Consider the following 12,550-nt stretch of genomic DNA (forward strand, 5'->3'; position numbering starts at 1 on the left):
AGGAGGAAGTAAAGAGCATACGAGGAGAGTGTCGGCCGAAGCAAATCTCGTTCCGTCGTCGTTCGCTCTTGCTAAACTACCGGACGGAGCCTGGTGGGTAAGAAGGTGTCACCCAGGGAGCCAATAGAATCAGGGCGCCCCGGATTAAAAGTGAAGCTAAGCTAATCGGGCAGGACCGGGAGCCAATGAACGGTTCGTACCTGGTACGTACCTGCCTAGTATACCTAGGAATTGCATATGATTTCAACCTCTAATTAGTGTAATTTCATGCAGTACATGTACATGTAGTTGTACTCAAGCAAGTACATCTACTGCACGGCGTACTTAGGCACTGTACATGTACATGTAGTTGTGCTCGAGTACATCTACTTACTGTACGGAGTACAACTGCTCGTGCTTGCTCGACACCTTGCCGGACTTGGTAATTAGCTTGGTCGCATGTTCTTGTAGTAAGTACCTAGTAAGTACTTACTACTCCGTACTCCGTAGGTACTCCGTACTCGTACATACTTGCTGTACGGAGTAAGTACAACTACACAAGTACACCCACTTTGTACCTTGCAGTAAGGCAGTACAACTACACCTAGGAGTACGGAGTACTGTAGTAAGTACTTATTTACCTGAAATACATGAGTAAGTGTTTGTAAATGCTCAATTACAAGTACTCCGTATTACTTACAGTATTGCTTGCAAGTGTTACTTACAAGTGTTACTTACAATTCTTACTTACAAGTACTAGGTAGTTACTTACAAGTGTTACTTGCAAGTGTTATTTACAAGTGTCACTTACAAGTGTTACTTACAAGTGTTACTTACAAGTGTTACTTACAAGTGTTACTTACAAGTATTTCTTACAAGTATACTTGTACGTCACATGTCCTCCAGCAGGGTCCAACAACTCTTTGCAATTATTACATGGCTGGCCGCAACGTATCAGTGCTACTCCATGAAGTAATATCGATGGACGATAGACGGAAGATGAAACGTAGATGCCGTATTTTGCACTACCCGGTCCGCTGACCCCAACGTTACAAAGTCCTTCGATTTGCGGCCGCTCCATTCTCATCTCTCGACTGTCGAGTCGGCATGGCCGCAACTGCACTTCACCATCCGGAGCTCCCAGTGCTTCCGAGACGCCTTCTTATTATTCGTCATAGGTGCAGATCGTCTCTCCGGATCGGATCTCCCCATTCCTGCGCGCCATGTCTAGCCGGCGTATCAGGGGCCCGGTCGACGCACGACCCCATGCTGTAGGCAGCCGACTTGCCCCCCCCCCCCGGACGGATCGGTGACGCGGGATCGTCGCTTAATCTTGTGCTTGCTTCGTCCGAGGCGATGCATCGCACAGATGACACAGGCAATCTTACGCATGCCTTGCTTCTACTAGTAGATTGTTTTCATTGCTTCGTAGACGAACATACATATGTACATGTACACCCGCATTCCACCGTTGCAGCCGGCATTGTTCTTCGGCACTTCCGGTACGAGCAGTCCCATGCCGGGCCAGAATACATACAAGGTAGTTACTGGTAGCCTTCGTTCGTCGTCTTCGTGCAATCCCGAGCAGGAACAGAAGCTCTTTTTATCGACCCATCCGACGACACCATTCTCCATTGCATGCGCAGCAGTCAATCAAAAAGCGGCCAACTCCTTCCAATGGGATCGATTCAGATGCATCATTCGAGACTGGAAACGGACGCGGTGCACCTTGGTGACTTCATTCCGTCCGTGTCGTGCATTGATTCCCGCCCTCGATAGGGCCCCGTGTCATCATCTGGAGTACAATGGCAACCACCAGGCAGGCAGACAAGGTCACCCACGGGGGCAAGTCGTCATGTCATGCTGCCTGCGCCAGCACTTTGGCGTGGCCTGCGTCGACCAGAGGGGCGGCCTCGATCGTCACGTCGCCGTCGCCGTCCTTGTCGAGCGCGATGAGGTGCGACGGCTGCGCCTCCGTTGCCTTTGCTTGGTCGTCCTTGTCGCCCTCCTTGTCACCCTCGGCGGCGTCGGCGTCGTCCTCGTCCTCGTCGTTGACTCCGTCGGCGGGAAACTGCAGCCACTGGTCGACGTCAAAGTCGGTGCCCGCGACGGCGTTCCAGTCGAGGCCCTCGTGAGCTTGGGCAAAGTCGAGGTCGGCGGCCTCGGCGTCAAAGGCCATCTCGTCCGACCCGACGCTGGCGCCGGGCGTCATGCCGGCCGAGTCAAAGTCGGTCTGGGGCGGCGAGTTGGCCGACAGGTCGAGGGCGGCGGCGTTGATGGTGTTGGGCGGCAGCATCGTCCGGACCGGCGGCTGGCTCCGCTTCTCCTGGAACAGCGACTCGGCCGTCGTCATGTAGGGCAGGTTCTCGGGCGGCGGCGTGTGGGCGCCGGGGCCGACGGCCACGTGCGTCATCATGGCGAGCGTCGACGGCGACATCTTGCCGTCGACGTCGATGGCCGCCTTGCGCAGGGCGGCGTCGAGGAAGCCGGTGGCGTAGTCGGCGGCGGCGTACATGTCGCGCAGCTTCTCCATGACGCGCATGCACTGGCGGAAGCCGCGGCCGGCGCGCTCGCGCACCTGGGCCGTCGGGCTCTTCATCTCGAGCAGGTGGATGATCATGGCCGGCAGGATGACGGTGACGCCCGTCGTCGGCAGGTATCGCTCGAGCCGGAGCTGGTGCAGCTGGGTGGCGAGGCGGGTGATGCGGGCGGCGGCGTCGCGCACGCGCAGGCGGGAGACCTCCTGCGCCTCGCGCGACGTCGTCGGCGGCTGCGTCGGCGACGAGGGCAGGAACTGGGGCCGGTGCAGGGCCGACACGGTCGTGTGGTAGACCATGTGCAGCAGCGTCCTCTGGACCGCGACGGTCGAGCGGCCGTCGTCGACGTCCAGCGGCGTCAGGGGCCGGTCGGCGCAGCACGCGGGGAGGGACTCGGCCCAGGCGGTGAGCTCGAGGTCGACGGCGGCGACGCCTTCGACGTCGTCGGGCAGCCCGTCGGGGAAGAGCACGGCGCCGCCGCCGGTCGCGGTCTCGGTCTTGCTCTTGTCCCGGAGGAGGACCGAGTACTGGAGCCGGAGCATGCGGCTGATGCAGAGGCAGAGCTTGGCCTTGGCGATGCACATGGCGGCGAGGTCGCGCTGCATGGCGAGGTCGCGCACGAGGCGGCACTCGGGCGGCATGACGGTGCTGGACTCGGCGAGGAGGCGGATCTCGAAGTCGGCCTCGACGAGCATGGGCACGTCAAAGTCCTCGTCCTTGATGCGCGTCGGACGACGCATGCCGAGGGCGATGAGACGGTCTCGCATGAAGCACGACCACCAGATGCGCTTCCACAGCCGCTGCTTCGGCGGCGGCATGCTCGTCAGCTCGGGGTTCCGGTGGAGGCCGATGGTGTGGGCGAGCGAGATGGCGACGCCCATCCAGTGCCAGGTATCCTTTTGGTCGTCGGGCGTCTCGTACCAATACGTCATGAGCATGAGGCCCTGGACGAGGACGAGACGGTCCGATTCGTAGTCGAAGTCGTAGAGGAGCTGCCGGGACGCATCACGTGTCAATACCGATATCACCAAGCGTCGAGCGTTGGCGTGCAGGTGTACGTATGCAGAAAGGGGCATGCAGAGACAGGTCCAATGCCCATGGCCCGCTGCCCAGGGCCGACGCACAAGCACGTACGTGCGCATGCATGTCTCCATGTAGACAGTCACACATGCCGTGGGACATTGGCGGGGACGTGTGCATGAGGAGGAGAGGGGAGGGGAGGGAGGGTAGGAACTCACCCTGGTCTTTTGGAAAAAGGCCTTCCTGGCCCCCTTGCGCGTCGAGTATCCGGCATCGCGCAGGTGCTTCATGTCGACGAAGGCGGTGGCGGCGAACATGACAGCCTGGTAGAGGAACAGGCTCGTCTGGCCGTGGAGGCCATCGTGACGACCGACGACGTGGAGAAAATCATGGAGGTCGATGAGCGGCATGTAGGGGTGGACGTATTCGACGTAGGCCTGCAGCAAGGCATTCTGGAGCGGGATGGCCGGCAGAGCCAGGGCGCCCTTGATGTGCAGGTACTGAACGTCCTCGGCCGCGATCTTAGAGGGCAGGGGCCGCACAAAGGGTGGCAGGCTGGAGCTGGCATCGGGCAGCTCGAGCGAGTGGAGGAACTGGGCGGTGCGGCCGGTGCCGAAGAGGTCGGCGTGTCCGGCGAGGCTGGGGTTCCACGGCAGCTGCGGAGCGGGCAGGACGCTCGACGTCGTCGTCGTCGTCGGCGAAGAATGCGTACCTGGGCTCGTCGTCGAAGGCGCAGGGGCCGACGCAGGTGATGTTGCGGGCACGCTCTCGGAGGGCGAGACCCGATTGAGCAGGCCGGCGTCGTTGCGGTATGCGGCAGAGCGCTGATCTAGAGGTCGTCGTGTCGTCGGTCAGCAAAGGATTTTGATCGATTCGCTTCCATTGCCTTCTGTGCATGAGGACGGCGCCGTTCCGCGATTGGCATGTGACGAGAGCGAATGGAGAACTCGTGACGAGCCCGATCGGGGAGAATACGAGTGCGAGGTACCGCCAGCCTCCCCACCACAGCCTACAGCCTGCTGGAAGGTACCTACCAGCACCTACGGCGCGGGACCTCACACAGTGGTGTAGGCGTGCCGAAAGGTGTACCGGTAGGTGTGCCAGCAGGCAGTACAGTGGCCGGCGGAACGCATAAGCACGCCTCTAGCGAGTGCATGTCATGCCAGCTCGCAGCACAGTGGCAGGCAGGCGGCGGCAGGGGTCCCGCGGTTCACCATGCAGGCAAGCCGACGGGCCAGCCCATTTGTGCTCGCACTCGTACTCGTGCACATGAAGGTGCGTGTCGACGGTGCCAAGCAGAGTCGCCGGAGACGGGGCGGGCTGAGCAGTGACGCAAGCGTCGGCCGATGGAAGCGGAGAGGCCACGATGCGGGATCGGGCATTTCTCCCACCGCCTGGCCCAGCTGCCGAGCACGGGACGACGCAAAGGCCAAAAGAAAAGGCAACGGGGAGGGACCATGGCAAGGAACGGCGAGGTAGCACCTACAGATCAAGTGCGGGACGTGCGCATCCACGGTGCCGTTTGCGTTGCCGGCACGACTCGCCGCCGTCGTTACATCGCCGAGGTGGACGTGCACGGCGGCAAGAGGAGTTGTCGAGGCCGTCGCCGTGTCGGTGGATTTGCATCGCAGTTGCTGTTGTTGTTGTTGTTGATGAAGATGTTGATGTTGATGTTGTTGTTGTTGTTGTTGCTGCTGCTGCTGCTGCTGTAACTGCTGCTGTAACTGCTGCTGTAGTTGCTGCTGTAGTTGTTGCTGTTGGCGTTGGCGTTGATGCTGGCACTGGCTCAGGTCCGCGTGGAGGAGACCCTGGCCCTGGCCCTGGCCCTGATGATGGCGGTGGGCCTCCGCCGCCGCCCCGCTGGCTCCGGGGGGCGCCGGGGCGGTATTTACCGCCGTGACGAGATTCTTTCTAGACGACGGATTCCGAGTCAGCGCCCGCGAGCTTGCCGTTGGATTCTGCCCCAGGGTTGCCGCCCTCGAGGAGCGGACGAGGGGGGAGGGAGGGAAGGATTGGCCAGTGGGGAGGATTTTCCGAGAGGATTTATGGACACGCCTCTCCTTTGGGTTTGGCGCGCTCCAGAACCCCATGCCCGGTGCACCGGTGACCATGTGGGCTCGCGCTTGGCCCAGGTGGCGCGCGAACGGACCGAGGGCCATTCCGGAACTGGCGAGCACCCCCGGCCGGCGGGTAAACGGATGACGGACGACGGGGAGGCGGGACAATTTTCCTCCCCCAGTACGGAGCAAGCACTCACTTTCGCCGACGGCTCTCCTGGACCACACACTGTCGTCGTCGGCACGTCAGCAGTCGGTCGCCAACGAGGGGGGAAAATGCAACGGCGAAAGCAAAGGGGAGGGGGAACGGACAGGCATGCGTCGGAAAGCAAAGAGGCAAACAGAGCAGTGGCCAAAAGAAAGACCTGCGCCGGCCAAGGGGCATGACGTATCCATGGTGCTCTGCTCCGTACAGGCCGTCCGCGCGCACCGTGGATACGTCATGACCGACGCTTGCTCGTGCGGCCAGCCGTGGCACCCTCCGCCTCCTCGCCCTCGCACGCACGCGCAGGAGGCACCGCATCACCGACGGGCTCACTCTCACTCACCTCGACATTGTCCCACCGACAGTTTCCGCAGGGCGCACCCTCGACCACGTCGCAGCGTACCTTGCGTGCGCGACAGGACACGCAGGCGCGGGCGGCACGTCGCTTCGCCATCTTCTGCGGCACGTCGGAAATCTCCTTGCCCGCCGCCGCCGGCCGTTTCTTGCCCTGGTCCCCCGAATCGGCGGAGGGCGCAGGCGAGGGCGAGCCGTGGGCGGCGCGGGAGCCGTCAGCCTCCATGGCGGAGGGGCTGGCGGGCGGCGGATTTTCGTCGTCGTCGGTGGCAGCGGCGTGCTCGCTTCGACTTTGCAGGTGCGACAGATGGTATCGGCCGCCGTGAGTGAAGAAGGCGTGCTCGGCGGTCACGTTCTCGAAACTGCTGGCGTGACGATGCGGAATGTGGCGCTCCCAGATGTTCCGCCGCTGTCGGAGGAGTCGTCGTCGTCGTAGGCGTCGTCTTCGAGGCGTCGTCTTCGAGGCGTCGTATTCGAGGCGTTGCCTGCCTGAGGCACAGCTGTCGGCGTGCGGATGGTACGGCGATGCCAATGTCCTCGACCGATCAAACACTCCGTAGGTGCTCAACGCAAGTCCGATCCAGGCCGTGATGTTTTCCGCCGCCGAGTCTCGTAGCTGCTCGCACTACCGTCGGTCGGTGGTGCGCAGGCGTCGCCGAGGTGGGTAAAGGAGCGAGCTCGTCCTGCTGTCGGTCGATGGGCGTCGAGCACTGGCTGGAGCAGCACTTTGACGGCACAGGGTAGAGGAGATGGGAGATGACCTGGGGAAAGAGGCGGTGAAAATAAAAAAAGACACGACAAAGGAACATTCGGAGTGGCCCAAACGAGTCCTCGATGAAAACCCGGGGGGGTGGGTAGTAATAATTATATTCCAGCGGCGAGCGCTCCGTCCGGGCCACGGCCACGATGGCACGCGGAGTGGTGTCCACACCCCAAAGAGTCCACACCCAAAAGATGCGCCCCCCACACGCGGTCGAGGCTAGCCTGCCGCAACTGGCTCCCGCTGGATTTTTCTCTCGGTTTTTTACTGGGCCGGCCGCCGCGAGCACCGTTCGTGGGTCGGGGATATCCCCCGGGGGGGGAGGGCAAAGGGAGGAGGGGGAGGGTCTTGGGTGGAGGAATCGGACGAAACAGCATGGCGGGCACCGGCCAGGTGGCGTGGCGGCGGTACCTGTCAGGATGGGGTAGTGACATCGACCTGGCTGCTGTTCCGGATGACGGGGGATACCTAGTACGTGAGAGGTACAAGTACTGTAGCCAGTAAGTACGGAGTACTAGGTACGGAGTACCAAGTTCAAGTTGCCGCTTTACTGCTATAACTACAAAGTACATGTACTGCACTTACTTACTTGCATGTACGGAGTATTACTGCACTTACAGTACTTACTTACTTGCATGTACTTGCTGTACTTGCTGTACTTACTTACTTGCATGTACTTGCTGTACTTACTTACTTGTACAGTGGGGTGGCAGAAATGTCGATTCAATTTGGACGAGTAGCGCTACCAAAACTGAATCGTCACTTTTGTCAAGTGACTGTATGTACGTACTCCGCACATGTGGGTGTACGTATCATGTATCACAGAGTATTACTCCGTACCAGCACTCCGCAAGTTCTTGTACCTCCAGCCTCCCGAGGACTTTTATCCGGTGCTTCCAGTGCTCACAGTACTGTACGTTGCGCAGCTGCCTGGCCAAGGTGCCGCCAAGTACTAGTGCGTTCTACACCCTACCCGTCAGCTTCGTTAGACTCCGTTGGACTCCGTTAGACTCCGTTAGACTCCGTCGGTAGGAACAGCATCCCGTGCACTACAGTACGTACGAGTACCTACATGTACACTCGTGCGGCGGGAAAAATGTTGCCCGTCCCGGGTCCGAGTCCGCGTCCGAGTACGAGTACGAGTCGGGGTCCTATGCAATTGCCATGGGCCGGAATTCGCGGGGACCGGGGTCAGGAATCCTTTCGCCTCGAGCATTTCGGCAGATCTTGGCCTTGGGCCTTTCACCTCGCTCTCCCTGGGTGGCAGCATCCGTTCGGTCGGCGTACTCTCCCCAGGCAAGTACGTACCATGTACTCGGGTCCAAGTACTTGGTAGGTACTACGAACAAGGATCTGTACCCGCCTCTGTTGCTTCTTGTACCTGTTGTCGGTGTACCTACCTGCCTGCTATAACCTGTATTATTAGTACTACTAGGTACCTAGGCAAGTACCTACGTGCGTGTGCAGTAATGTTCCTCTGCTGTGAGCAATAAAGCAAGTGCATGCATTTTCCACTTGTGCGGTGCACTGCACGGAGTACTTGTTCCTGGTGCTTGGACTCCATACTTGTGGTCCGTACAATGTACTAGGTAGGTATGCACTTGTAAGCATGTACCTAATAGAGAGCATTTACACCTACGACTTACGCTTAATACAGGTAATAATGCGTGTGCTGTACTGTACTCCGTACTTGCCATCATTGTACTCGTACAAGCTCACCCGCCTCCGCTTACGACGAAACCTTTTCCTGGTGGCGCGGGAATGTGAACCCGCAACGAGAGCAAGAGCACACCCCCCCCCCCCCCCGACGAGTGTAACCGTCTCATTCTACAGGCGCTCGTATAGCACATGTGCTATACATGTGCGTGCGGGTTCCAGGACGGCAGTGGTACCAATGCAGCGGATGCGACCCCAGCGCTGCACGCATCTCGCAAACCTCTGCTTCCCCGTGACTGACTGCGAAGTGGGGGCTCGCCGACATTCGTACGACTAATACCTGTAACATGCACACGTACGGAGTAATCAAGCACCAGTTGTGCTCCATTCCGTACTTTGTACATTGCACGCGTGCAGCACTGTAGGTGCACACCTGCTGTACAAGTACTTGCAAGTACTGTAGAAAGTACTAGGCAAGTAATGCTGCAAACGAGTGCAGTACACCCATGAGTGCGACAAGTCTGTGCATCTGTACTGTACGTCCACTAGTTGTATAATACTGTTCAAATACATACGTATGTGGAGAGTGCATGCGCTCTGCGCTCAAGCACGAAGACATGCTGTGCACTCAGCTGCTAGTAGTAATACTTGCCTGCGGAGTACGAGTGCTTACGGAGCAGGTAATTGGCAGTAATAATACCTACCAAGTACTTGAGTGCTTACTAGCAGGTACAGTGGGGTGGCAAAAATGTCGACGCAATTTGTAGGAGCAGCGCCACCAACCCTGAATCGTCACTTTTGTCAAGTGACTGTACGCAGTAGTATTCTCGCTTTCCATGTACTGCATTTACGTGCCGACAGTGCAAGTACCCATCCGCGACGAATGCCCGTACTTGTATGTATTCCGTACTCGACAACTGATCCATATTCTTGTGCATGTACATGTATGCCCACGGAGTAGATATTAATACTTGACATACTTGCACTGTACATGTACTCCTGCATGCAAGTACAACTACGGAGTACTTTTGTATTACAAGCACAATGGTGCACGCTGCTCGGGTGCACAAGTACTGTACTTGTACAGAGTATTGCTCCGTAGGTACAAGTCAGCAAGAACTTATTCCCAGGCTCCGTAATCGTCCTGTGTATATCCTGATCCTTACCCACGTGGGGTGGGTGAGAAAGCATGGCCGACCGCCCCCCAACTGAGCTTGTTTGGTGCCAACAGCAACTTGTATCCGTACTCCGTAATAATACTCCAAGCTTGGGTGCGCTCCCTGCCTGCAAGTCTACTGATGCACCCACCCCTCCATCCGCTCGTCTCCTCCGACGTCGATGCCAAACAAGTTTGCACGCTCGTCCGCGGCCCAATGACTCATGCCGTCCTCCTCCGCCAAGTCCATGCCGTTGTGCTCGGCGAATGCCAATTGTCATGTCGCAAAAACGCATCCCATCACCAGTCGTTGATTCTCGAACGCATCCCATCACCAGTCCTTGATTCTCGCCTGTTGCCGTGCCGTGGGTGAGCCGTGGGCAAAGACCAGCCGTCGACAGATGACAGATGACGGTGGCAGCGCCCGCCCTGCAACGCGTGCGAGCGATGCCTGCATGTGCAGCATGCTGCATGCGTCCCTTGCCTGCATTCCGTGAAAGGTCCTCCGTTAAAAGGCCGACTGCAACAGCTTACTCGTACGCGCAGCCTCCCTCTCGATTCGCACCCAAGTGCTGCGTCCGCTCTCGAGCGTGCCGCCAAGTATTAATACTTGCAATTCGAGTGTGGACATGTACTGTAACTGTACAGTCTGTACTTGCGCCGCCCATGCCTGCTGCACATGCAATGACAAGTACATGCAAGCATGCTCACGCTTGTGCATGCCGAGTACCCAGTACTTTCTTGGGTATAAACACTATATTAAAGAGTACTCCGTACGCCCGAGTAATTATTACTCTGTAATTACTCGCAGAGTGACATTTAACGTGCGACACGATACAGCGGATCCCGTTCCGCCCAACTGCCGTCTACTTGCACTTGTGCACCGACTGCACTTCTTCCGCAATCGTCACAAGAACATGACACGTACTTTGGTACGGGGTACAGCACTCCGTATGCGCCGTATCATTACTCGTGGTAACCATCAAAACACAACATGCTCGGACAATGCCTGCTGCTAGGTGCTCGTTTGTGCATGCTTGCACGAGTACCCAAGACGGCATGTGCAGCAAGTACAAGTACAGACGCACGCAATGTACAGAGTACGGTATAATGATGTACAAGTGCTCCCGGACGCACAGTTCGCCATGCGGTAATTTTCATTGCCAAGGTATCTGTGCCGCCAGTTGCCAAGATCGTTTGGTATACGCCGTACATACTGTACGGAGCACGGTGCACATGTAGCTGTAAGCAGTTGTGCTGTAGGTGCACAGAGTACAAGTACATCGTACTCGTGCACAAGTCAGTACTACAACTACTAGGTACTTGCTGTACTTGGGTGTAGGTGCCAGTACGCCTACTTTGCATCGACCGCCGTCGTTGCTACAGGATGGGCTGCCACCTTTTCTACACCGCTGAGCCTCCCATCATTCGTTCGTTTTCCATCCGCAATCGCCGGCATTCATTCACGAGCATGCACTGTGCCGTACGCATTTTCATCCCCCGATTTCGTGGAATGTTCTATGCCACCTACGTGCCTCTCGTCCGCTTCGGCAGGCGCGAAAGTGGACCATCGTCCGGCGAGCGGCACGTCTCGTCATGCAACAACATCCAGACAGCCAACGCCTTCGTCTCCGAGGCACCGACCGGCCCTCCATCCTGTCCATCGGGTCTTCTCTCGCCACCAGCATCCACCCGGATCCGGGGCGGCCTGCTCCGTCACCACCTCTCTCCGATGAAGCCATTGCCGACTCCCGATTCACCATCTCCCCATGAGGCCAATGCCGACTCCCGATTCCCCATCTCCCCATGCCGCCAATGTGTGGACAACTCCCGAGTCCGCAGACCGAACATCCTGCCACTCTTCTCATGATTCGACGGACGAGGTGATGCAAGTAGGCGGCTGCTGGAACGACTTTATTCATACCAACGGCCTTCCTCTCGCCATAATGTCGAATTGGCGCCTACCCTACACCTGGGCCTTCTCGGCCTGCGAGCCGTCCCATCCTAGCACTGACCCTCTGAGGGAGAGTGGCGGCCCCACCAACGTTCCGCCGACGCGACCCGATGACATGACCGTGGCTACCATCGGTACAAGGTCAACAACGTACGCCAATCTCTCCTGACCGCTTTGGCGCGTCCAGATCGTGCACCTCCTTCGCAGAATGAAACCTCGTCTCTCCTTGCCCTTGACGGCACCTGCGCCAACATGGTTGCCGTGACTGTCTGGCCATCCGACCCTCGACCCCCAATGGGCACGCAGCATCTCAGGTTCGATGACGCCCTTTGTTGACCACGCAACGTGCCAAGGTATCGAACCCGCCCTTTGCCAGCATTCGCCTCCGATCCACCGCCCAGCTCCCGCACACCTGTTCCTCGCAAAAGGGCAACATGCCCAGATTCTCGGCACGGGCCGCTCCACGAGGTCTCCCTGCGCATCATCATCCACTTTCATCAGCACCACGATGCCTGCCGCTCGCCGGTGCTACGACGACAACGGTCCATCATGCTGGCATCGTGCACACTGTCCATTGGATATTCCGATGCAACAAATCGCCCACCTGCCTACCGCTCGCCGATGCTACGACGACAACGGTCCATCATGCTGGCATCGTGCACACTGTCCATTGGATATTCCGATGCAACAAATCGCCCACCTGCCTACCGCTCGCCGATGCTACGACGACAACGATCCATCATGCTGGCATCGTGCATACTGTCCATTGAATATTCTGATGCAGCAAATCGCCTACCTGCCTTCCGCTTGCCGGTACTATAACGATAACGGTCCATTATATGTTGCGAGCAACACCTAACCTTGTGCATACT

At 58.3% G+C, this 12,550-nt stretch overlaps 2 protein-coding genes across 2 annotated transcripts; one reads left to right on the top strand and one right to left on the bottom strand.

Annotated features, from left to right (window-relative positions):
- Positions 1-1,837: 1,837 nt before the first annotated feature.
- On the bottom strand, positions 1,838-7,507 carry DCS_05743 (putative cutinase transcription factor 1 beta; the record flags this gene model as incomplete). The annotated part of the gene is made up of 5 exons (XM_040803045.1): positions 1,838-3,508; positions 3,755-4,365; positions 5,023-5,822; positions 6,041-6,777; positions 7,502-7,507. The coding sequence occupies 5 exons, from the start codon at positions 7,505-7,507 to the stop codon at positions 1,838-1,840; spliced, it is 3,825 nt and encodes a 1,274-aa protein (XP_040658078.1).
- A 3,986-nt stretch (positions 7,508-11,493) lies between these two features.
- On the top strand, positions 11,494-12,014 carry DCS_05744 (uncharacterized protein; the record flags this gene model as incomplete). The annotated part of the gene is made up of 2 exons (XM_040803046.1): positions 11,494-11,812; positions 11,866-12,014. 2 exons carry the CDS (start codon positions 11,494-11,496, stop codon positions 12,012-12,014), a joined length of 468 nt encoding a protein of 155 aa, XP_040658079.1.
- Positions 12,015-12,550: the final 536 nt, after the last annotated feature.

The sequence above is a fragment of the Drechmeria coniospora genome, chromosome 02, assembly GCF_001625195.1.
Source record: "Drechmeria coniospora strain ARSEF 6962 chromosome 02, whole genome shotgun sequence".
In the NCBI taxonomy this organism is placed as follows: domain Eukaryota; kingdom Fungi; phylum Ascomycota; class Sordariomycetes; order Hypocreales; family Ophiocordycipitaceae; genus Drechmeria; species Drechmeria coniospora.